We start from the raw sequence: 23387 nt of genomic DNA on the forward strand, positions 1-23387 counted from the left end.
ATCTATCAAATCCATTTACAAGGCTTCGGTTGACTCAGGGCTATAGGAAACTTGCCAAAAGTGCCATGCAGTGGAAGTGAACCTGGAGCTATGTGGTTGGGAAGCTAACTTCTTACCACACAGCCACATTTGCATCTATTTCAATACCATCTTAAATTCTTCTCTGAAAAATCATTCCACTATGAAGGATTTTTTCTTCAGTTTTATAATGCACAGGTGTGTTTAGCTATTAAGAAACCCACCTACTTATTCCTTTCTATCTCAGAGCTAAGCAATTATTCACCTTACGTCTATTAGTCTTCATAAATTTCTTAAAATATGAGCCTAGAAAAGAGCATTAGTACAGTTGCTCGCTCTGCTAGAAATAGTACCATAATATTCTCCCTGTCACACCTGTAGTCTTAAGAAGTGGAAGGACATATTGGATAATGTAGTCCTAAACACATTATACCTGAAAAAAAGGATGTGATCATCTCAGCTAGAATGCTTTTTGATTATAGGTCTGTTTGATCGGGGCAAACTTTGGCTATCTCAACAACTTCCTAAAATATAAAAATAATTACCAATGCAAGACGCAATGAAAATTTTAGGAAAATAAAAATAAGAAATAAGTGGAAATTTTACCGGTGAGTGTGTTAAATAATAAGGCACTAAAAGAGAATGACTCTCCCCAGACACAACAGAATATGCTTCAACACACGAACTCATATAAAGAATCTTGCAAACCAAATCCAAAAACGAAATACCAATGTTTTATTATTCATATAGTTGATAACAAGTGATTGAGACCTTTGGTGATATGCAGTGCTTGAGAAAACTTGTCAAGCCAAGTGATATTGTAGTCATGGCTTATGCTGGTGCCACGTGACTGGTACGTAAAAGCACCTGTGCTGGTTGGCACATCAAAAGCACCCAGTACACTTTTGGAGTGGTTTGGTGTTAGGAAGGGCATCTAGCCATAGAAACCAAGCTAAATCAGACTGGAAGTTGGTGCAGCTCTCTGGCTTGCCAGTTCCAGTCAAACTGTCCAACCCATACCAGCATGGAAAGCAGATGCCAAATGATGATGAAGAGGAGGATGATACTATTCTAATCAACTTTTCTTGAATGATAAAGGCATAAACCTTGAAGGGAAATAAAATGGACAGCCAAAAAAGAAAAAAAAAAGTTAAATAATATGAATAAGAAAGACATCTGTTTCCTCTTGATACCAATAAAGAAATATGATATATAAATGAATTATATAGATGTCTAAATCAATGTGATAATTTGCAAATAAGCCGAGAGCTTATTTGTTGAAGTAACTAAGTATTTTAAAGAAACGTTATGCCAGAAATATCATATTTCTTTATTTTGAGTGAAAGCTTCCCTTTATTGACAATAAAAAAATATTTTTCCTTCATTTATCAGATACTATCAAATGCTTTATCCATATTATTTATGCTGCTGCAACTGTCACCAAAATAAAAAATAGGAAGAACTCAGGAAATTTATACATAATTGCTTGACCTACTAGCAAAGCAACCAAATCTCCGTCAAACACACGCTATCATCTTAAGTAAAGAAAAAGAACAAATTGAATGATGTAGTCCTTGATAAGCTTGAAAAAGATAAAGGATATTCGGTCTTAAGTTTGCTCTATCAGAACTGATCAGGGGTTAAATGACATTAGGAACTGTATTACCATACATGTACTTAGACTTTAGATTTAATCAATTTAAAAATATAAATAGATTTAAATAAAAGCGAAGGTGGTATAGACCGAAAATAACCATCTCTTTCTTAATCAATGTACAGAAGTTCAAGCTGAATATCAACTGCATCAACTGAACCCACAAATTTACGAAGGTCTTCAGAATCAAGAACACAACCTCTCCTTCTTTTGACTAATAAAAAAGAAAAAGATTCCATTTTTTTTTTTTTTTATTAGCATTATTAACATTACAATGAAAAAGTAACATATAAAAGAATTGAGTTGTGGCTGCATGACTGAGAAGTTTTCTATGCAATTCCAGGTTCAGCCCTACTGTGTGGTACCTGGGGTAAATATTTTCCATTATCACCTTGATTTGACTAAAACCATGTGAGGGGAATTTGGTAGACAGAAAAAAGAAAAAAGCATGTCATACATATGGCAGTACATATACTAAAATTGGAACAATACAGAGAAGATTAGCATGGCCCCTTCACAAGGATGACACAAATTCGTGAAGCATTCTATATTTTTACTCACAGAGGGGATGACTAGGATTGAGACTCGTGGTGGTTTGCTTTGCTTGAGAAGACATGTCAAGCTAAATAAAAGCATAGGTGTTCTTGCATACAGGCCTGTCCCCTGCATCCCGCTCCAGCTGAGCTCTCCTAATCTTATGGGCTCACAAGTGCTGGTGCTACATAAAAGGCACCCATACAGATGAAATGCCACTAAGCATTTCGCCCGGTGTGTCAACAATTCTGCCAGCTCACCAATAACAATAGTTATAGTAAGAATAATAATAATAATGGTTTCAGATTTTGGCTCAAGGCCAGTAAGTTCAGGACAAGTGGCAAGTTGATTACATCAACCTCAGTGCTCAACTGGTACTTATTTTATCGACCCTGAAAGGATGAAAGGCAAAGTCAACTGCAGCAGAATTTGAACTCAGAACATAAAGACGGATGAGAAGTAAAGTATAATAATAATAATGATTTTCAATACTGAGACAAAGCCATAAATCTATTTGGACTTTAGCTCAATACTACTACTTATTTTACCAATTCTAGATAGAAGAACTGTTATATAGATCGGTAGGATTTGAAATCAGATGTAGAAGGTTGCAGCTAAAAGCTATAAGACATTTAATTTAGTGCTTTACTGTTCTTGTCCATTCACTGTCGTAATAATGACAACGACTATGTTTCAGCAGTACAGAACCTTCAATATATGCTACTGATATAATTTACAACTCCTGTAGTTCAACAAGTTCCAATGAAATCATACGTATTCCACAAGTATCTCCTTTTGATGTATGTGAAACACCAGATCTTGAAACGGAAGTTATAAAAAACCAGTTTGAGATAAAAGCATCAGTTAACAAAGGTTCGTATGATTTTCTCTTTTTTCTTGTTTTTTCTCCTGTCATGTAACTTTGAGCAGAAGAGTAGGTAGTTTGCCTAAGTAGACATAGACACAAATAATGAAATATGAATTTCCATTCTTCCTGTAGTTCAGTGGATAGCGCACTGGACTTCTAATCCAGAGGCTGTGAGTTCGAGTCCCATCAGGAATGAATACCATATAGGATAGGTGTGACTGTTGGGTAAGAAATTTGCTTCCCAGCACATGGTTTTAGGTTCAGTTCCACTGTGTAACACCTAGGGCAGGTTTATTTTACTATAGCTTATTATAGCTCTTGGCTGACCAAAGTCTTGTGAGTGGATTTGGTAGACAGAATCTGAAAGTGTGTCGTGTGTGTGTATATATCTTCTAACACACACACACAAGAATATCTTCTAACACACTCATAACCACACACACAAGAATATCTTCTAACACACTCATAACCACACACACATGTGTGTGTCTTTGTGTATATCTTTGCATGTCTTTATGTTATCTTTGTGTTTCTTCCCCACTATACTGCTGCTTAACAGCAGGTGCTGGTTTGCTTATGTCCCTGTAACTTAGCAGTTTGGCAAAAAGACTGATAGAATAAAACTAGGCTTTAAAAAAGTACTAGGGTTGATTTGTTCAACTAAAACCCTTCAAGGTATTGTCCCAGGATGGCCAGATTTCTTCATGTAATTCAGCCATTACAAATTTTCTTTTTAAATATACCATCATTTATTAATTACTTAACAGTTTTTGCAACAAAAAGATATTTTCTTCTAATCCTTTCATTACCCTATTTCTGTTAAAATTCAATGCCTTTGTTTCAATTATTTTTTTAAATAATGAAGAATTTATTAAAATAACTTTGTCATTATTAAGCTGTTTGAAGCATAAATTAATATGAAATTTTGAGGGAAGATATTCATTTAGAAGACTTTAAAATAGCAAGTTATTATCATAGAGTCAATATCATTTTTTTTTCTATTTTCATAGAATACCAATTGTACTTAGAAGAAGTGCTTTCCTGCACACCCTTCAAAGAATATCTTCTAAATTTGCCTGGCATCTCAACATTTCTAAGCCATTTGTGGATGATTCCAATAGTGGATCCATTATTACTACCTGAGGGAATGGAATTTTCAGAAGAGCAATTTTTTGATCTCAAGTAATTAATCATTTTCACATCTGCTTTTATATTCATTACCTGTTGTAAAGGCAAAATGTTGTTTTAAATTTCATGTCTATTTTCTTATTCTACTTCACTACATTTATTTTAAACTTCTAATCATGTATTTTTAACTTTCATATATCAATTAGGGTTAGGTATCAGATGTTTTTGTACATTCTTAAGATTTAAACATACAATACCTCTTATTCTTTGTATGAAAATCTATTAGATACTTTGCTAGCATAGTCATCAAGAGTCAGCTTTGCTTTGATGCCATGTATTATAAAATGTTATAGGTGATATTTAATAGTTATACATGTTTCCAAACGAATCTTTCAAAACAAGGATCATTTGACAAACGTTTTCTTATTTTTATTTTTTGTAAATATTCTAGATGTAATTTTGAAATGTTCGTTTATGAAGTATCAGAAGAAGAAATAAAAGAAACGTTCGATTTCATTTCCAGTGTTCGAGAAGACAATTCTGTGAGTTCTCTTCATTTTTTCATTTACTTACTTTTATGATTAATCTATTTGGGCTTGTAAATGAAAGAACAGTAAAAACAATAAAAAAGTACAAACAGTAAAAGACAGAACAATGAGAACAAAACAGCAAGAACAAACGATGAGGGCTGTTAAGCCAAGACGATGGAAAAATTATTCTGAATGCTTAAGGAGACAAGCTTATGAAGAGACAGGATAAGCTAGTCTGGTCTTTGTGAAGATAGTAGTCGGAAAGATGGCTACCCTCTGATCACGTGTCAGCGACGAGAAAGTCGAGGAGTAAGAGAGAGGGAATGGTGAAGGTGAGAGGAGAAGAATAGGGAAGGGTGGGAGAGAAAACCAGAAAGGATGAAGAACAAGAGAGGGAGAGAGATAGACAGACAGAGAAGAGATAGTAAAGAAGAAGAAGAGTGCGCATCATAATTATTAAGATAAAACTTACTTGGAAAAGGATGTGTGGCATTCAATCATATAATAATATAAATAATATATAAATATATGCATATATACATACATATATGTACATACCTACATATATATATATACATGCATATATGGGTACAGGACATCATATATATATATATATATATATATATATAAGTATTATACTTACAGAATTACTTGGAAATGATAATGACTCCAGCGTTGCACTCTGAACATACAGAACAAAATGAATCAATATTTGATCAAGTAAAAGACTTATTCCCATTGAAAGCAGAAGAAATAAACTTTGAGAATGATGGTATGATGCAATTATTGTTTCTTACTTGAATTTATTGCTTCATAACTTTTTAACTGCTTTGATATTGATTTTTCTTGCATTGATATTTTCATCTTATTATACATCTTTCATTAGTTTGCACACATATATTTTTGAGGAGAATGTTTTCTATAGTTTAATGAATAATAAAGAAGAGATTTATAGATATTCAGAAATCGTAAAAACGGACAATCTTGTTGACTTTCTGAAAATTGACAATGACTACCCAAAGTTGATTCTAGAAAAGTTTGTATCATTTTCTTGTGGTTTAAAAAATAGAAGCTTGTTCAGATTGGTTTGTAAATAAACTTGTAGGGGATATGTCAGTTGAAATAAACTTGCAAGGGATATGTCAGTTGAAATAACTTGTTTACATAAAGCTAAAACAAAAGTCATGGTCACTAATGGTTTGCAGATGTGTGTGTGTGTGTGTGTGTGTGTGTGTGTGTGTGTGTGTGTGTGTGTGTGTGTGTGCGTGCGTGTGTGTGTGTGTGTGTGTGCATGAGTTTGTGTGCGTGTGCATGCATGCAGATGTGTGTGTGAGTGTGTGCATGAGTTTGTGTGCATGAGTTTGTGTGCGTGTGCATGCATGCAGATGTGTGTGTGTGTGAGTGTGTGCATGCGTTTGTGTGCGTGTGCATGCATGCAGGTGTGTGTGTGTTTTTTTTAATGAGGATCAGGCAACTTAATGAGAGCCACTGACTAAATTTTGTGGTTAGTGCAAAGTCCCCTCCAAACCTTGGCAGTGTGTCACTTGCTGCCATGCCTCATGAAGATCACGGCTAGCTCTCACTGTGCACACAACTGTGTGCTGTCATCTGTTGGTGTGCTACAGAACCAATCCAGGAATGTTGTGATACCACTTTGTAGACAGAGATCAAAGAAACAAGACTGAAAGGACAGGAAGAAAGGTGGTAGCAGAACATTGTATCAGGTAGCAAGGAGGGAAGCTAGGAGAAGTGGTATATTTAGCTAGGAGAGAAGCAGAAAGAAAGGAGCTTGCCAATATTCTGTGGTATGAGGACCAGAGGTTTAAGGTATCTTGACTTGCATAACAGTGTGTCAGAGAAAATTGTGATTTTGTAGGAGAGAAGTGTGTCCGCATGGATGATGGATCACTTGCAGTTAGTAATTCTGAAAAGAAAGAGGCCTGGAAGTACCACTGTGAAAGGCTGCTAAATGTAGAGAATGCATGGGAGAAGAAGAATCCACCTAATGTGGGCCCAACAGAGGGACTCATAGCTTGGTAGAAAAGCAATTAAAGATATGAAGACAGGGGAAGTCCCTGACTCTTCAGCAGTTACCACTGAGATACTTAAAATATCTGGTGGAGTGAGTTATGGCTTTGTCAACCATTTAGTTAATCAGGTTGTCCATGAGGGAGTCACACTCAATAACTGGTGTAGCAGCATTATAGTTAACTGCTACAAAGGTAAAGGTGATGCCTTGGACAGAAATAATTACAGAGTTATCAGATTGCTTGGCCAGGTGATGAAAGTTACAGAAAGACTCATAGTTCAACTAATTAGGAAGAAAGTTAGCCTAGATGAGATGAACTTTGGTTTTGTGCCAGGAAGAAACACTACTGATGGTATATGGTATCTTCCTGGGGAGGCAACTGCAAGAGAAGGATTTAGCCAAAAAGAAATCTCTGTACTTAGCTTTTGTTGACAGTCCCTTATCTGGTGGACAATGTAGAAGCTAGGGATAGATGACTGACTGGTGAGAGATGTACAAGGCATGTACAAGGATGCAGTCAGTAAGGTGAAAGTCAGCAATGAGCAAAGAATTTAGTGTACAAGTAAGAGTTCACCTAGGATCAGTTATCATCCTCCTCATGTTTATCATAGTCCCCCAGCCATAACAAAGGAATTCAAGACTGGTTGCCCTTAGGAGCTCCTCTATGCTGATTGACAGCGCATGTTGTATCTGTTGTGATCATAGAACAGAAGGATAGAAAATATGATAATCCTCTTCATATATAAAAACTACTTACAAGTTGAAATTTAAACAAAAACAGTACACTGTTATAAGAGGCATATGAGCTTATAAGCCTGTTATATTTTCTAAAATTGATTCATACTATTGGTAATCACAGGAAGGTTAACAGAGAAAATAGACTTTGTCTGTGGTATATGTGCAGATACAATAAGCACTAAGAATGCAAAGAGAATAGACTTCCTCAATACTTGATGGGGATCCTTAGAAGTTGTAAATAACCTCTGTTACCTAGGCAACAAAATTAGCAGTAGAGGAGGAAGCTCTGAAAGCATAGTTGCTAGAATAAGAACAGGCTGGGCAAAGTTCAGAGAGCTACTACCTTTGTTAGTAACAAAGGGCCTCTCCCTCAGAAAGGCAGTTTATATGATGCCTGTGTATGAACAGCTATGCTACATAGCAGTGAGCCAAGGGCTGTGACCCAGGGCCTCTCCTTCAGAATGAAAGGCAGTTTATATGATGCCTGTTAGATACAGCTATGCTACATGGCAGTGAAACTACTGAGGACATGTGAAGGCTTGAAAGAAATGAAGTCGTCATGTTCTGCTGGATGAGTAATGTCAGCATGCACATACGACAGAGTGTAAATGATTTAAGAGGAGAACTTGGTATAAGAGGCATCAGATGTTGTTAGCAAGAGAGAAGACTCTGCTGGGATAGCTATGTGATATATATGGATGAAGATAGTTGCTTAAAGAAGTGCCAGTCTCTAATTGTGGAGGGAATGTATGGAATGGGTAGACTCAAGAAGATGTAGAATGAAGTGGTAAGACAGAATCTTCAGACACTGGGCCTCACTGAGGAAAGGACAAGGGGCTGGTAGTCGTGGCAGTTTGCCGTACTTGAGAAGACACGTCAAGCTAAGTAAAATCATGGCCATCCATACTTACATGCATGTCCTTTATGGCCATGCCCTCACCCTCTCCCAGCTGAGAGGTCTTTGTTATGCAGGTACTAGTGCCATGTAAAATGTGCTCATGTTGGTGGGATGTAAAAAGCTCCCATAACACTTTGTAAAGTGGTTGGTGTTTGGAAGGGTATCCAGCCATAGAAATCTTTCCAAAGCAGACAATTGAAGTCTGGACAGCTCTCCAGTTGGCCAGCTCCTGTGAAACCATCCAACCCATGCCAGGATTGAAAACAGACATTCAACAATGATGATGATGATGATGATGATGATGATGATGATGTTACTAAGAATTTTATAAACTTTCAAGAAAATGTGAAATAATACTTTGTTGGAATAGTATATCTTGAAGCACACAATAGTTATATGCTGTTGTTTATAGCTTTATGTGTATGCTTCAAGATATAGCATTCCAAAAAAGAATATATATATATATATAATCATCATCATCATCATCATCATCATCATCATCATCGTTTAATGTCTGCCTTTCAGGCTGGTATGGGTTGGACGGTGTGACAAGAGCCAGCCATGCAGGAGCCTGCACCAGATGTCTGTATCTGTTTTGGCAGGGTTTTTACAGTTGGATGCCCTTTCTAACACCAACCACCTATCAGAGTATCTTATATATAAGTGGCAGTTTCTGTCTGTCGGTCTGTCTGTTACCATCTTGCTGCCCAAACTAGGGAACCAATCTTCACCAAACTTTGTATACATGTTGAACTAACATCCAGTTCAATCATATTCTAACTGGATGTCAATAAAAGTTGATAATGGACTATGAGGGTTGGGCTATTACATGATAAAATGAATGGGATGCAAAAGTGTTAGGTTCAGGGAAATGAGGGTGGCTGATATCAAGGAAGAGGAGGAGACAGGAAGAGATAGACACACAAGGAATGTGAGAGACAAACATAGAGAACAACAGACAGAGACACTTCCATATATATAAAAGAGAGATTGTATGTGTGTGTGTGTGAGACAGGAAGAGAGACCAAGTGAGTTCCACTTACACATACATGGCAACACACATTCACTCACTCACTTTCTCTCTCTCTCTCTCACACACACACACACACACACACACACACACACGTCCATTTCATATACACATACATACATCTTTCACTTTCTCCTCTTTCACTTTCTCCTCTCTTTCACTTTCTACTTTCACTTCAAAGCAAATGTTGCAGTTTTACTTTCTCTTTTCTTTCAATTTCTGCTCTCTTCAAAGCATAAAGAAATAAAAAAATTTTTACAGAAAGTAATGAATACATTCGAAAACTGAGTTGCCAATTTTAACCTTTGGGGTATCATAAGATTCAGTAATTTTTCGGCTAACAAATAAATTTTATTTTCGTTTACATAATTTGCATTACAAAAATTTAACATTATAATCTTTCTGTAATTCAACTCTCCTACATACATACATGGTGGCTGCCCCCTCAGTATCGAGTATGGCCATTGCACGAAGCTTAATCAATGTTGTTATCGTGCAATGCCTGTGCAAGAAGATTTTTTTAAGGTGAGGAAAGGCTGTGCACTGAGTCAATCCCACTCACTAAGCAACAGCAGCCATAATCCGAAAAGAAGAACAAGTCAACATCATCGGTAACCACTGAGCCGCAGGTTTTATTTCGGAGTTATCCCAGTTACCTGAGTTACCTTCTCTTAGAAGGATGCCCTAACAAAGGCTAGGAGTCCTTCATTCCCAATGGTTTAACTGCGCGATCGGGTATTCAGTCCGATTATTTCTTTGTCCCTGCGCATGATACAGCCATTTATTGGATGGCCGTTGACTCTCAAGAGTTCCTCCGCCCTTTGACAGGTTTTGTTTTTCATTCTGCAGGGTGTTCAATAAACACCCTCCTCACCAAGTTGCCGGTTTAGTCGCTGATGACCCGACATACATACATACATACATGCATGCATGCATGCATGCATGCATGCATACATACATACATACATACATACATACATACATACATACATACATACATACATGCATACATACATAAATGCATATATACATATATATGTTTTCTTATGGTTTTTGGCATGTTTTTCAAATATAGATTTACTGAATTTTTGCCTTTTTTGACAGTTATAGAAAATCTACTAATAAAAGACTTTGATACTTTTGAAAAATTTTCAAATTCACCCTGTACTGAATCTCAGCCTATGCAACTGTTTTATCCAGGTATGTAGCAGCAGTTAATTAATTACTATTCTCAATCAACAAAAAATCCATTAATTTGAAATAGAATAAAAATGAATTTATAAATTAAAACAATACTGTTTACCATTATTTTCTACTTAGTACCTTCCCTTCTAATCTTAGTACAAATTCAGATATTATTGCAGGTCCTTTTCATTATATATCCTGATAGGTTTGTCATTCATTCATGTAGTTTCCATTTCCATACTTAGCCGCATATTTTGATTCTGTCTCATCATCATCATCATCATCATCGTTTAACGTCCGTTTTCCATGCTAGCATGGGTTGGACGGTTCAACTGGGGTCTGGGAAGCCCAAAGGCTGCGCCAGGCCCAGTCTGATCTAGCAGTGTTTCTACAGCTGGATGCCCTTCCTAACGCCAACCACTCTGTGAGTGTAGTGGGTGCTTTTTACGTGCCACCTGCACAGGTGCCAGACGAGGCTGGCAAACGGCCATGATCGGATGGTACTTTTTACGTGCCATCAGCATGGAGGCCAGGCGAGGCTGGCAATGGCCATGATCGGATGGTGCTTTTTACATGCCACCGGCACGGAGGCCAGTCGGGGCGGCGCTGGCAACAGCCATGTACGGATGGTTCTCTTACGTGCCATCGGCACTGGTATCACAGCTACAATTTCCATTGATGTTGATCGATTTCGATTTTGATTTTCACTTGCCTCAACAGGTCTTCACAAGTAGGGTTTGTGTCACAAGAAGGAAAGGTATGCATAAGTGGGCTGGCTACATCCCAGGTAGAGGCCACGGGTTATGGTCTCACTTGTTCTGCCGGGTCTTCCCACGCACAGCATACTTCCAAAGGTCTCGGTCTCTGGTCTTTGAAGACAATTATGTTAATCTCAGTTTCATTAACTTTTGCAAATCTAATCTTTTGCTTTCACTGTTAATATGCATTTTAATATTTCTGATTATTTAAGATGGTGAGCTGGCAGAATCGTTAGCATGCTGGGCAAAATACTTACTGATGTTTTGTCTGTCTTTACATTTTGAGTTCAAATTACGCCAAGGTTGACTTTACATTTCATCCTTTCGGGGTTGATAAATTAAGTACCAGTTGCATACTGGGGTCGATCTAATCAACTAGCCCCTTCCCCCAAAGTTTTGGGCCTTGTGCCTAGAGTAGAAAAGAATATTTCTGATTATGTGCATCATTCAACTTTTCTTTTGCATAAAGTGTGGTGGGGTAGAGTGCAGGCATGGGTGTGTGGTTATGGTTAAGAAGTTCACTTTGCAACTATGGTTCAATCCCCTCTTTTCAGTCCATAATCTCAGTTTGATCAATACTTTTGTCAGTGGAATTTAAAGAGGAAACTTTCAAAAGCTTGTTCTGTGTGTGTGCGTGTGCATGTGTGTGCATGAATGCGTGTGTGTGCATGCATGTGTGTGTGCGTGCATGTGTGTGTGTGTGTGTGTGTGTGCATGCATGTGTGTGTGTGTGTGTGTGTTTGTGTCAAATGAAAGGATTCGGGATCCAGACAGTCACCTCAGTCAGTACTCCAGTGAAAAGAATGTATAAAAACAATTCTTCAGTAGAAGCATGCATTTTATGCAAACTAAAAATCTTTAGTTGTGGAGTATAAACGATGTTATTCAAATGGCCATAACCAAGAAATAAATGTGATCCCAGTACCTCCAATCTTTTGTTTTTTATACACACATGCTCACATATATATGTCTACATCTTTCACCAAGGAGTGGCTGTGTGGTAAGTAGCTTGCTTACCAACCACATGGTACCAGGTTCAGTTCCACTGCATGGCACCTTGAGCAAGTGTCTTCTACTATAGCCTCGGGCCCACCAAAGCCTTGTGAGTGGATTTGATAGATGGAAACTGAAAGAAGCCCGTATATATGTATGTGTATATGTTTGTGTGTCTGTGTTTGTCCCCCCAACATCGCTTGACAACCGATGCTGGTGTGCTTGCGTCCCCGTAACTTAGCGGTTCAGCAAAAGAGACCGATAGAGTAAGTACTAGGCTTACAAAGAATAAGTCCTGGGGTCGATTTGCTCGACTAAAGGCAGTGCTCCAGCATGGCCACAGTCAAATGACTGAAACAAGTAAAAAAGTAAAGAGTAGATGAAGGATGCAAATATCAGCAACACATCGATGCACACCTTAATTTATTTTCAAACTATTAAAATCTGTAAGGTGATATTTTAAAATTTAATATGACAGAAAACTAAAGTGGCAACATTGCAGAATCATTAGCATGCCAGGCAAAATGCTAAGCAGCGTTCTATTTGTCTTTATGTTCTGAGCTCAGATTCTACCAAGGTTCACTTAGCCTTCCATCCTTTTGGAATCGATAAAATGAGCACTGGGATTGATGTACTCAACTTACCCCTCCCCTGAAATTGCTGGCCTTGTGCCAAAATTTGAAATCAATATGGTACAGGAAATTATGCTGGGGATAATACATCACTTTAATAATCCAGACTACAGCATAACTAAATCCCCACTGCTACACATCTCATAGGACATTAGTATAAAACTGTATCATTCTCTCTCTTGCAGAAAAGGCATACAGAAATATTATCAAAATATTATTTGCTGTGAAATTCACAGTCACGCAGATTATGATATTGTTAATGTGTATATTCTTCATACTTTTCATCTTTTTCAGTGAACAGATTAATATCTGTATGATTTAACACATATTTCTATTTCCTCCACACAGTTATGCAATTAATCCTTTTTATACTCACCTGCCTGAAACTGACCTTAGTTCTATGATGCAAATTCTTTGTTTTAAAGTCATTTAAATTATAACCTTCCATCAAAATTTCACACTAATTTATATTCTGAATACCAGCTTAATGACAGTTATTTACAAAATTCTTTATTACTTTTAAAATCAATTGAAACAAAGGCAATTTTATTTCAACAAAAATATGGTAACAAAAGGGTTAAAGGCAGAGTTTACAAACCGATATTCTTTTTCACCCTTAAGCTTATATCTTTATTTGAATTTGCTGACAAATATTGAAAGTCTTTTGAGGTTATCATATTGAATTTATTAACCTGGAGTAATTTTTGTTGTTTAATTGTTTACCTTTTAGAGAAAGAAGAACATGTAGTTAAAACATTAGAGGTTCCACTTATACCTCATGTTTCCATGGAAAAAGAACAAGTTGATTTCACTAAACTAATTCATTCCTTAAATGCTGTTCCCAGTAAAATCCAAGAAGCTCAAGATTAGTAAGTTATTTTTTTACTGCACATGATGATGGTATAAGTATCTAGAACATAGATTATGTTATGATATTAAGAATAATCAATAATGTGGTTTAGGCATCTAGCTAATATAATTAGTACAACATTTTAGTTTACAAAGACTTAAAGAAAAGCTTTGTAGTTTGATAATAGTCAAACTAGTTACAATTCCCAACTGTAGACATTTCCCTTTATTTATATTGCTATTGCCTTTGAAAATCACATAAATGAAATACAAGCCTTTTTCCCTACTCTCCACAAATCTAAGAATGTTTTGTAGCAATCTGGTTTCTGAAGTCACCAACAACTCTCAAAAATAAAGGATAAGGAAGAAAAAATTTATATGTGTCACTGCTTCAGTAATAAATTCTACCTAATCCGAGAATAACTTGGTGTCCTGATGCATGACTTCCTGTTGCAGTAATCTATGAATTTTTTTCTTCTTTCTCCCACCAATTTCAGAGGTCCTGTTAAAGGGTCATAGACACTTGCTACTCCGTCTAAATCATAAAAGATAAAAATGAAAATGTTTTCAACAAATTTTAAATGAATTGCATACATACAAGTTTGATAAGTCACAGAAGAAGGTGCCTCGTAACACTAAATAGCATTTAATTGACAAAGGATTTTAAATGCTGTAACAATTAGTTTTATTTCTAAAACAAGAAATTGATTCTTTGTTTAATTTTCATTCTAAATATTTTCTTTTAACCCTTTAGCATTCAGATTACTCTGTCAACTGTAATGCTTATTTTTTCACATTGTTTTGGATAACCATGTATTATCTTTTGGCTTCAAGATATTGATGATATGAGTGTATATTTTTAGAATGACATTGTAGGGTAGGTATGAGAGATAGGATCTGGTGAGGATAAAACAGGTAAAATATTTGGGTTAAATATGACCAATTTAAATGCTAAAAGGTTAATGTTGTTGATAGATCTTTCTTAGGTGTAAGGCCTGTCATGACTGTAGAATGCTTGTAGAGTTTGATTCAGTGTTCTGAAAGACAAAGCAAAGTTCTGGAAAATATTCTGTTATTCAATTATTTAAATTGTATCAAATTTTACCACCCAACAAAAAATTTAACTTTGAAGTATCCATCTAAATAGAATAAAATTAATTTACAATTAGTGGAAATGACCTTAGATAAAATATTCCATCCTATATTTATTCATCATACAATAAAATGACTGCAAATAGGTAAAATTCAATCTTGTTAAGAATATATGTGTTAAACTCCTGGAATTCCTTATAATAATTATATTAATAAGTCAGTACAATAATCTCAATTACAGTGCTATTAGCCCAAGAAGTGTTGAGAAAATTGTAAAGGTAATCTGGCAAGAAGAAAAATATTGTTCTGAAATGGCTATCTTGCTACTTCCTGGTAAGTAAAGTTGTCACATATTTGAAGTTACTCTGCGTATGAATATGAAATGCTACATAATAGCTGGATTGAACTTAATCAGTGGATGGTAGAATTGGAAGAAGTAGAATTGTACAATATAGTTATGTCCATTAAAGTCACCAGTTATAACAAGATCTTTGTCATTTGTTACAGATGTTGTCTGCAAAAAGGCTTTGTAGAAATAGTGTTTTTGCTCAGCTATTGTTTCTGATTGTGGTGCATGTACAGAAATAAATGTTACTGTCATATTGACCATGGCTATTTTTAAGCTTAATTATTCTCTCACATACTCCCTGAATATATCAGTTACTTTATCTTTACTTTTCTCTCCTAGTAATATGTCTACTCTACTCATTCAGCACTGTGATACACCCCCAAAAAATTTGTATCCATGTAAGGACTGCCAAATTACAAAAAAATACCTTTTTATTGAAAATGAACATGATTTTGTTAATTACTTAGATGCTAAACTGAACCTTGTTACTGGCCAATATAGCCCATATAAACCTAACAATAATTTGAAATATATTAACTTTAATAGTAATCATCCTAAAGCAATTACACAAACTTTAGTTTATAATATTTCAAAGCATATTTCATATTTATCTTCTAATGAGGAAATTGTTAACAATAATGCAGAATATTATAATGTTTCCCTTAAAAAGGTGGGATACATGCATAGGACTGTATATTGTAGTAAAAATGAAGACTATAAAAAATACTAGCTCATCATAAAAGTAAATACCACCATGACCAATATCCAAACTACAGTGGAAAAAACTAACCACTTGATTTGGTTATAAAGTGACAATGAGCAGTGGCTAGAAGAATATTGAGTTTTATTTGATAACCAGTTGATCTAGCAAGCAAGGCCACATATCAGTGAGTGGAGCTGGTGTGCATTGATGCCATCAAGATGTAGGCCCCAAATGGCGCACATTCTCTCCTGATGACCCCATACACTTGCAGGCTTCCAGTATGCAGAGTTCTCGACTGGTAGCATTTGCATGTGCAAGTTGTTTGCAAAACAAATAATGGTAAATCGATTGACAATGGAGTGTGTAGATCTAATATTGGAGATGTGTGTAATATGATTAAAAGTAGTAAATCCCATAAAAATATAAATAGAAATACTAATAAGGCTGATGAGATAACTAATAAATTAGCCATTACTGAATATAAGGATAACCTGTGTACACGAGGAATGAAATATGGCGTAAATGCAAGTTCTGAAACCAATACCAATAATGTAGATATGCTAAACATGTATTGATAAAATAATGATGTTATTCATAATAAGAATAACATGATTAATAATAGTAATAGTATTAATAAGAATAAGTGTAGTAATTATTATATTCTGTATGAAAACAGGCTTAAATTTAAGACTAAAAAGTATACCCCATATGGCAGTTCAGATACACTTAATGCTGTTAATTCTATAAATGATAATTATATTTGGTTTATTATTCATTATGCAAGGCAAATAAAAACTAATTTAGTTAAGCGTTTTTACAGATCTATATCTAAGCATAATGCATATGATGAAAAATAAGTCAGTGCAAAAAGTATTGCAATATTTAAAAGAAAAATAATACAAAGTTGCGGCATGGAAGGCCCATGTTAGCCATTTAGAAACACACACAGATTGCTACCTTCACTTAAACATTTATTGTTTGCAATATGATGTCAAAGTTTTCATTGCTTGATACTGTGACCTGGTGATATGGACACCACCTTCCACACTGCAATCATTTTAGTTTCCAGACACAGTCTCAGATGAACTCATTTGCCTGGCAAGTGCACCTCTGCAAAATATACATATAAAATCTCTTATTCATGTGTAGCTAATCAAATCTGGTTTAATTTCTGGTTGTAAATGTTTCCTTTCACTTATGTTATTTTAAGCTGCTGAGAAATGCACATATAACACTTAGTTTTATATCCCTACCACTGTAATCTTCATGCTTTGGATCAAAATAAAAAATATTTTGTGATGATTTAGAAAGGAAAACTAGAATGCTATCATTGATAAGCATGTTGGCAGCAGGATATGAATTCAATACTTTTGATAACAGCTGCTATGTTATCCATATCCTGTTATTGATGTTAAAGGGTCGAATGTTTCTGTATAACTAAACAAAGATTTTGAGCCATATGGCCAATAAGAATCAGAGATAATTAGCAATACACTCTGAAAGCTCAGTTTACAAAACCATAGATTGATCTATATTGTTGTTAGATCTTGTTTAGATTTTTTTATTGTTTTACTTATTATCATTTTATATTGCCGTTGTGCGCAATAGTACAAGGGTGGAGGGTTTTATGAGGTGAGCGGGTGCTTAGAAGATGAGAGAAATAGGAGGAACAGGTTTCTTGCTGTGGACGAGCTATATGACTATTCACATTTAGAAAAGAGGATGAAAATGATTGGATGGAGCTGGAAAGAAATAGAATAGTTGTGATGAGGTATTCGGTTAGACCCTCAAAGCATGAGATGGGTAGAAGTGAGTGGGAACAGAAAAGCAGTGTGGGTGGATGGAGATTGCAAGAGTAAATAGGTGAATGAGAAATGGGGAAATGAGTGAGGAGAGGAGAATTTGGTGAGAAATGTAAAGATTGGGTAGGGTTGGAGGGTGGATGTAGTGATAAAGTAGATTAAAGGTGAGAAATAACCAATGATGCATGAGTTGTGGGGTAGGAAGGTGCAGAGGAAAGTGGTGGGGGAGAGTGCTGCAGGATAATAACGATGTTGTAGTAAACAGGGGAAGGACAAGAACGAAATGATGTGGTTGGATTGGTTATAGGAGCAGGGGCAGGGAGAAGCAAGCATAGTGCATGTAGAAAGTGGTTGGGGACCAGAGATAATTTGGTAGGTCAACTGGTGGGAAGGAGCTGATCAATGTAAAGTATAGGTGGAGAGAACAGTATTAATAGATGAAGAATGAATAGCAGGTGAGATGGTTCCAGGTAGCAAGAAAAATAAGTTGTATCAAAGGATAGCTGTGGGTAGAGAGCTGATGGGCAGTGGGGTGTGTGTAATTTGAGTAGGAGATAGGGTGAAGGGCCCACTTGTGCACACACACACACGTACACACAGCACTTCCAGAATTCAGTTTGCTGAGGTGGGCAGGCCTTTTCAAGAACTACAAATTGCCAGTCACTCTGGTCTTTTTTAATCTCTTTTGTGCAACTGCAGATCCTGAGATGAACCTTCACCACTTCATCCCATGTCTTCTTGGGACTCCCTCTTTCCATAAACACTCCATCCACATTAAGTGATCAGAACTTCTTTATACAACTGTCCTTATCCATATGCATTACATGTTCATACCAGTTCAGTTTTCTTTCTTGCACACTCCTCTTACACTCAGTTTTTCTCTTTGCGCATTTGTACTGTCATTCATACACATTGCATCTCCAGTGGATCATGCTCACTTTATTTCTTTCCAGTCTACTCATGTCCTCTGTATTCAAGGCTCATATTTTACTACCATGCAGCATTGCAGTTCGAGCACATGCATCATATATTCTGCTTTTCATTCTGAGAGGAAAACTCTTCCGGAACTTTCTCCAACCTGTTTCTCTTTTGACTACTATATTTTCAGAGCAGCCACCTCCTTTGCTAATTGTGGTTTTCAAACATCTACTATTTTTTTTTTACTTTTTGCAGAACCAATCCTGGAATCTGCAAGCTTTAAACAGTGCCATGTTGCAAATGCAATGAAATCAATGGAAATTTTACCAGAAACCATTACAAGTGAACTTGAACTAATTTTAACATGGGATCCATTTGAAAGAATGATATATGTAAAACCTCATCAAATAGAATATTTACAAGATGAAGAAAATCTTATCTTGCAACAGGACTTGGACATCATATCCCTTGAAAAATACCAATATACTTGTGGTACTGTGCCATTATTTTCTTTCTTATATATAAACTAAATGGATATAGATTGTCAGCTGATATTAGAATTTCCTTTGAAGATAACTTCATTTGTCAAATATTTAGCTAACTAAACTAGGCACTTACAATGTTCATAGGTATACTTCTTTGTATTATTTTGAAGAATTTTAGGTAGTTAATGTCAATGTAATTAGTTTCACCTAAAACTAGTGTGTATGTGTTTGTATATATATATATATATATATATCAGCAGAGATACCCGGCATTGCCCATGTCACATGGAATTGAAGAATTAGACTTTTCTTTTATATTATTTTCTCTAATGAACTGGAATATCTATGATTCGAATTTCACCAAAATTGCAGATGAAGAATTTTAATGAGGGTTCTTTCCCTCTTTACACACCCTAACAAAAATTCTATTCATGCCACATTTATCCCTTACTACTCATCTTTATGCCCAGATTCCAAAATTCAAATCTTATGGAACCTATTGAAAGGTTTTTGCTCCTGAAAAATGGAGTTCATAGAGCTCTAAAATGTGGGGTGGGGGAGATCTTAAAGTCAACCAGAGAAGTTGAATTGTTGGGAATCTTTTTAATTTGGGTCTTATATCTATTGTTCAGATTTCTTTGAAATCGGAAATATATGTATGTTCACTGGGTTTGTAAAAGAGAGCAAAGCTACAGGAAACCAAAAGAAGAATGATCACCATAAACAGTCAGCTACCCTACCCTAGTCATTACCACTCCCCAATGTAAGGCATGTGTAAAATTGAATGAAATTGGTTGTGTAGTCTTAGGGATTCACACAGACAGACAGACACACATTCTCATCTTTATATATATATATATAGATAGATAGATATATATAGTAATTGAAAGACAGAAGATGGAATATACAGGAATATATATATATATATATATATATATGTTTTATGCCAAGTTATAGAAGCAATTTAGTATTAAACTGAAGGATTACTCAATACCCTTTGGAAGAATACATATTAACACTTACTAGGAAAAAAACGTGTACATTTTTTTTTTGTTTTTTTTTGCTTTTTGTTCTGAGAGAAATTTAGTTACTAGATTAAACAGTTTGAGTAATTTCTTAGAAGTTCTTTCTTTCTGTCTGTCTGTCTGCCTTTCTGTCAGTTTCTCTCTCTCTTTCTCTCTCTTTCTCCCCCCTCTCTCTCTCTCTTACTCTTTCACAATATAATGTTGTTGTTTTTTTTATTTTTGTCCATGCTTGTTTAATCAAATAATTTCATCTGGAATAGATGAAATGGATTTTGTCCTGGAAGCATCAGAACTTCATAGACAAAAGTATTTACCACCAAACTATTTGAAAAAGACTCAAGTATCTCCTAAAGGTAAGGTCAACTTTGTTCTCCTTCTAGAACTATCTCTGGAAAAGTTTTGCTGACATATGATTACATAGCAGTTAATCTCTTTTGGAAGTAAAATAACATTGAATATATTTTCTTGTACTTTCGAACATTCATTCCATTCATTTGCAACTAAGTATAACTTGAAGATTATTCATAGAATGTGCTTTTCTTACTCTCCAATGAAGCAAGTAAAACGTATATAAAAATCGAAGCTGGTTCTGTTTAAATTGTGAACTCTATCAGACTTAAGAAATTTTTCATCTCTATCATTAGTTATTCTATAATACCATAAAGATTGCCAGCTGGACAAGTTAGCATTTTTTTTTGTCTTTTCATAAGTACTATTTGTAAAATTTTACATTTTTCATTCTTGTGCTCAAATTGTAAACTGTATCTATGTAATTTTTTTTATTTCTTTGCATTAAAAAGTGTCTTATATTTTACTTTCAGTGAATGTACATATTAGAGATAAGTTTGGAAAAAATCCCTTGGAAAATTTCCTTCTGATGAGATCTAGATCTAAAAACATTGAAGAAGAAAGTTAGTTGAATATTTACTACTTAATTATGGGATTGCAACACATTTTACCAACATAAAATTTAAAATTCATAAAATGAGTTAAGTCTGTAAAACATCATAGTCTTATCACAAATGTGGGAAATGAACTCTTTTCATTTACCTTATTTTAAGAATAACATTAATCATTTTTGTCAATGTAGACCTTTACTCTTTTACTCTTTACTTGCTTCAGTCATTTGACTGTGGCCATGCTGGAGCACCGCCTTTAGTCAAGCAAATCGAACCCAGGCGTTATTCTTTGTAAGCCTAGTACTTATTATATCAGCCTCTTTTGCCGAACCGCTAAGTTATGGGGACGTAAACACACCAGCATCGGTTGTCAAGCAATGTTGGGGAAACAAACACAGACACACAAACATATACACACACACATACATATATATATATATATATATATATATATATATATATATATATATATATATATATATATATATATATATATATATTATATATATATATATATAATATATATATATATATATATACATATATATGATGGGTTGGCCCGCTGGAAGGCTACACCAGACTCCAGTCTGATTTGGCATGTTTTCTATGGCTGGATGCCCTTCCTAATGCCAACAACTCCGAGAGTGTAATGAGTGTGTTTATGTGCCACTGGCATGGGTGCCAATTTGTGTGACACCAGTATCTGCCACGACTGTGATTTTGCTTAGCTTGATGGGTCTTCTGAAGCATGACATAATGCCAAATGTCTTGGTCATTGCCTTCATGTGGCCCAACATTCAAAAGGAACTCAGCCACTTTGTGGTGTGCAAGACTGTGCTGATATGGTGATGTGATGTGTATGAACAAGGACAGCTGTGTAAAGAAGTGCCAATCTCTAACTGTGGAGGAAGTCTGTGGTAGAAGTAGACACAGAAAGACATGGAATGAGGCAGTTAAGCATGATCTTCGAACTTTGAGCCTCATAGACAGCAGAAGCTATCTACTATCTTCTCAAGCACAGCATATCACTGAAGGTCTTGGTCACCAGTCATTGCCTCTAAGTTTGAAGATCATGCTTCACCACTTCATCCCATATCTTCCTGGGTTTTCTTCTACCACAGACTCCCTCCACAGTTAGAGATTGGCACTTCTTTACACAGCTGTCCTTGTTCATACATATCACATGACCATACCAGCACAGTCTTGCACATCACATCTGATTCCTCTTATGCCTAACTTTTCTCTTAAGATGCTTACATTCTCTCGAACATGCACACTGACATTGCACATCCAGCAAAGCATACTGGCTTCATTTCTTTCATGGTCTTAGCTGTCACAGTCTATGTTTCACTGCCATGCAACATAGCTGTTCACACACAAGCATCATACAATCTGCCTTTCACTCTGAGAGAGAAGCCCTTTGTTGCCAGCAGAGGTAGGAGCTCTCTGAACTTTGCCCAACCTAATATTATTCACACAGCTACTCTCTTGGAACATCCTCCTTCACTACTAACTTCATCACCTAGATAACAGAAGCTGTCTACTATCTGTAGCTTGCTCCCCTAGTAGTTTTCAGCATTTATTGTACCTGGGCACCTTCCACATACAAAAGTTAGTTTCCCTGTTAACTTTCCTCTGATATTGCTGCACCTTTTATGTGTCCAAAGCATACGCTGGGTGCATCTTATGGAATTTCTACCTATACCTTTTCTACAGATTGAGCAGGGCCATCTCCCTGAAGGGATTTGTGATTTGTCTGCCTCCCTACTTACTGTGACTTTGGTCTTTGCTAGTTTAACTCTAAGGCTCTTTGATTTTAGACCTTGTTTCCATACCTGGAACTTCTTCTCTGGTTCTGGTAGTGATTCAGCTATAAGAGCAAGATCATCAGCATAGAGGAGCTCCCAGGGGCAGCCTGTCATGAATTCTGCTGTTATTACCTGGAGGAATATGACGAACAAGAGGGGGCTGAGTACAGATCCTTGGTGAACCCCTACCATGAATTCTTTGCTGTACTCATTGCTCACCCCTACCTTACTGGTAGCATCCCTGTACAAGGCTTGTACAGCTCTCACTTATCACTCATCTATCCCTAGTTTCTACATTGACCACCAGGTAAGGGATTGGGGGACCCTGTCAACAGCTTTCTCCAAGTCAACAAAAGCCAAGTACAGAGGTTTATCTTTGGTTAGGTATTTCTCTTGCAGTTGCCTGAGAAATATAGCATCAGTGGTGCTTCTATATGATATAAAATCAAACTGTACCCCATC

The 23387-nt window shown here is 35.9% G+C and overlaps 1 protein-coding gene and 1 non-coding gene across 2 annotated transcripts in view; both read left to right on the forward strand.

The window, feature by feature from the left end:
• Positions 1 to 23387, forward strand: part of LOC115222320 — an 89085-nt gene that overhangs the window by 12767 nt on the left and 52931 nt on the right. Inside the window, exons 5-14 of the mRNA XM_036511420.1 lie at positions 2907 to 3079; positions 4085 to 4256; positions 4654 to 4744; positions 5378 to 5504; positions 10532 to 10627; positions 13726 to 13864; positions 15178 to 15269; positions 18964 to 19200; positions 20479 to 20571; positions 21040 to 21129. Of these exons, the coding sequence (XP_036367313.1) occupies positions 2907 to 3079; positions 4085 to 4256; positions 4654 to 4744; positions 5378 to 5504; positions 10532 to 10627; positions 13726 to 13864; positions 15178 to 15269; positions 18964 to 19200; positions 20479 to 20571; positions 21040 to 21129 (1310 nt within the window). The remainder of the gene's footprint in view (positions 1 to 2906; positions 3080 to 4084; positions 4257 to 4653; positions 4745 to 5377; positions 5505 to 10531; positions 10628 to 13725; positions 13865 to 15177; positions 15270 to 18963; positions 19201 to 20478; positions 20572 to 21039; positions 21130 to 23387) is intronic.
• Positions 2126 to 2227, forward strand: LOC115222420. Its single transcript, XR_003882709.1, has one exon. It is a non-coding gene; the product is annotated as a U6 spliceosomal RNA (small nuclear RNA).

The sequence above is a fragment of the Octopus sinensis genome, linkage group LG19 (genome assembly GCF_006345805.1).
Source record: "Octopus sinensis linkage group LG19, ASM634580v1, whole genome shotgun sequence".
Classification (NCBI taxonomy): domain Eukaryota; kingdom Metazoa; phylum Mollusca; class Cephalopoda; order Octopoda; family Octopodidae; genus Octopus; species Octopus sinensis.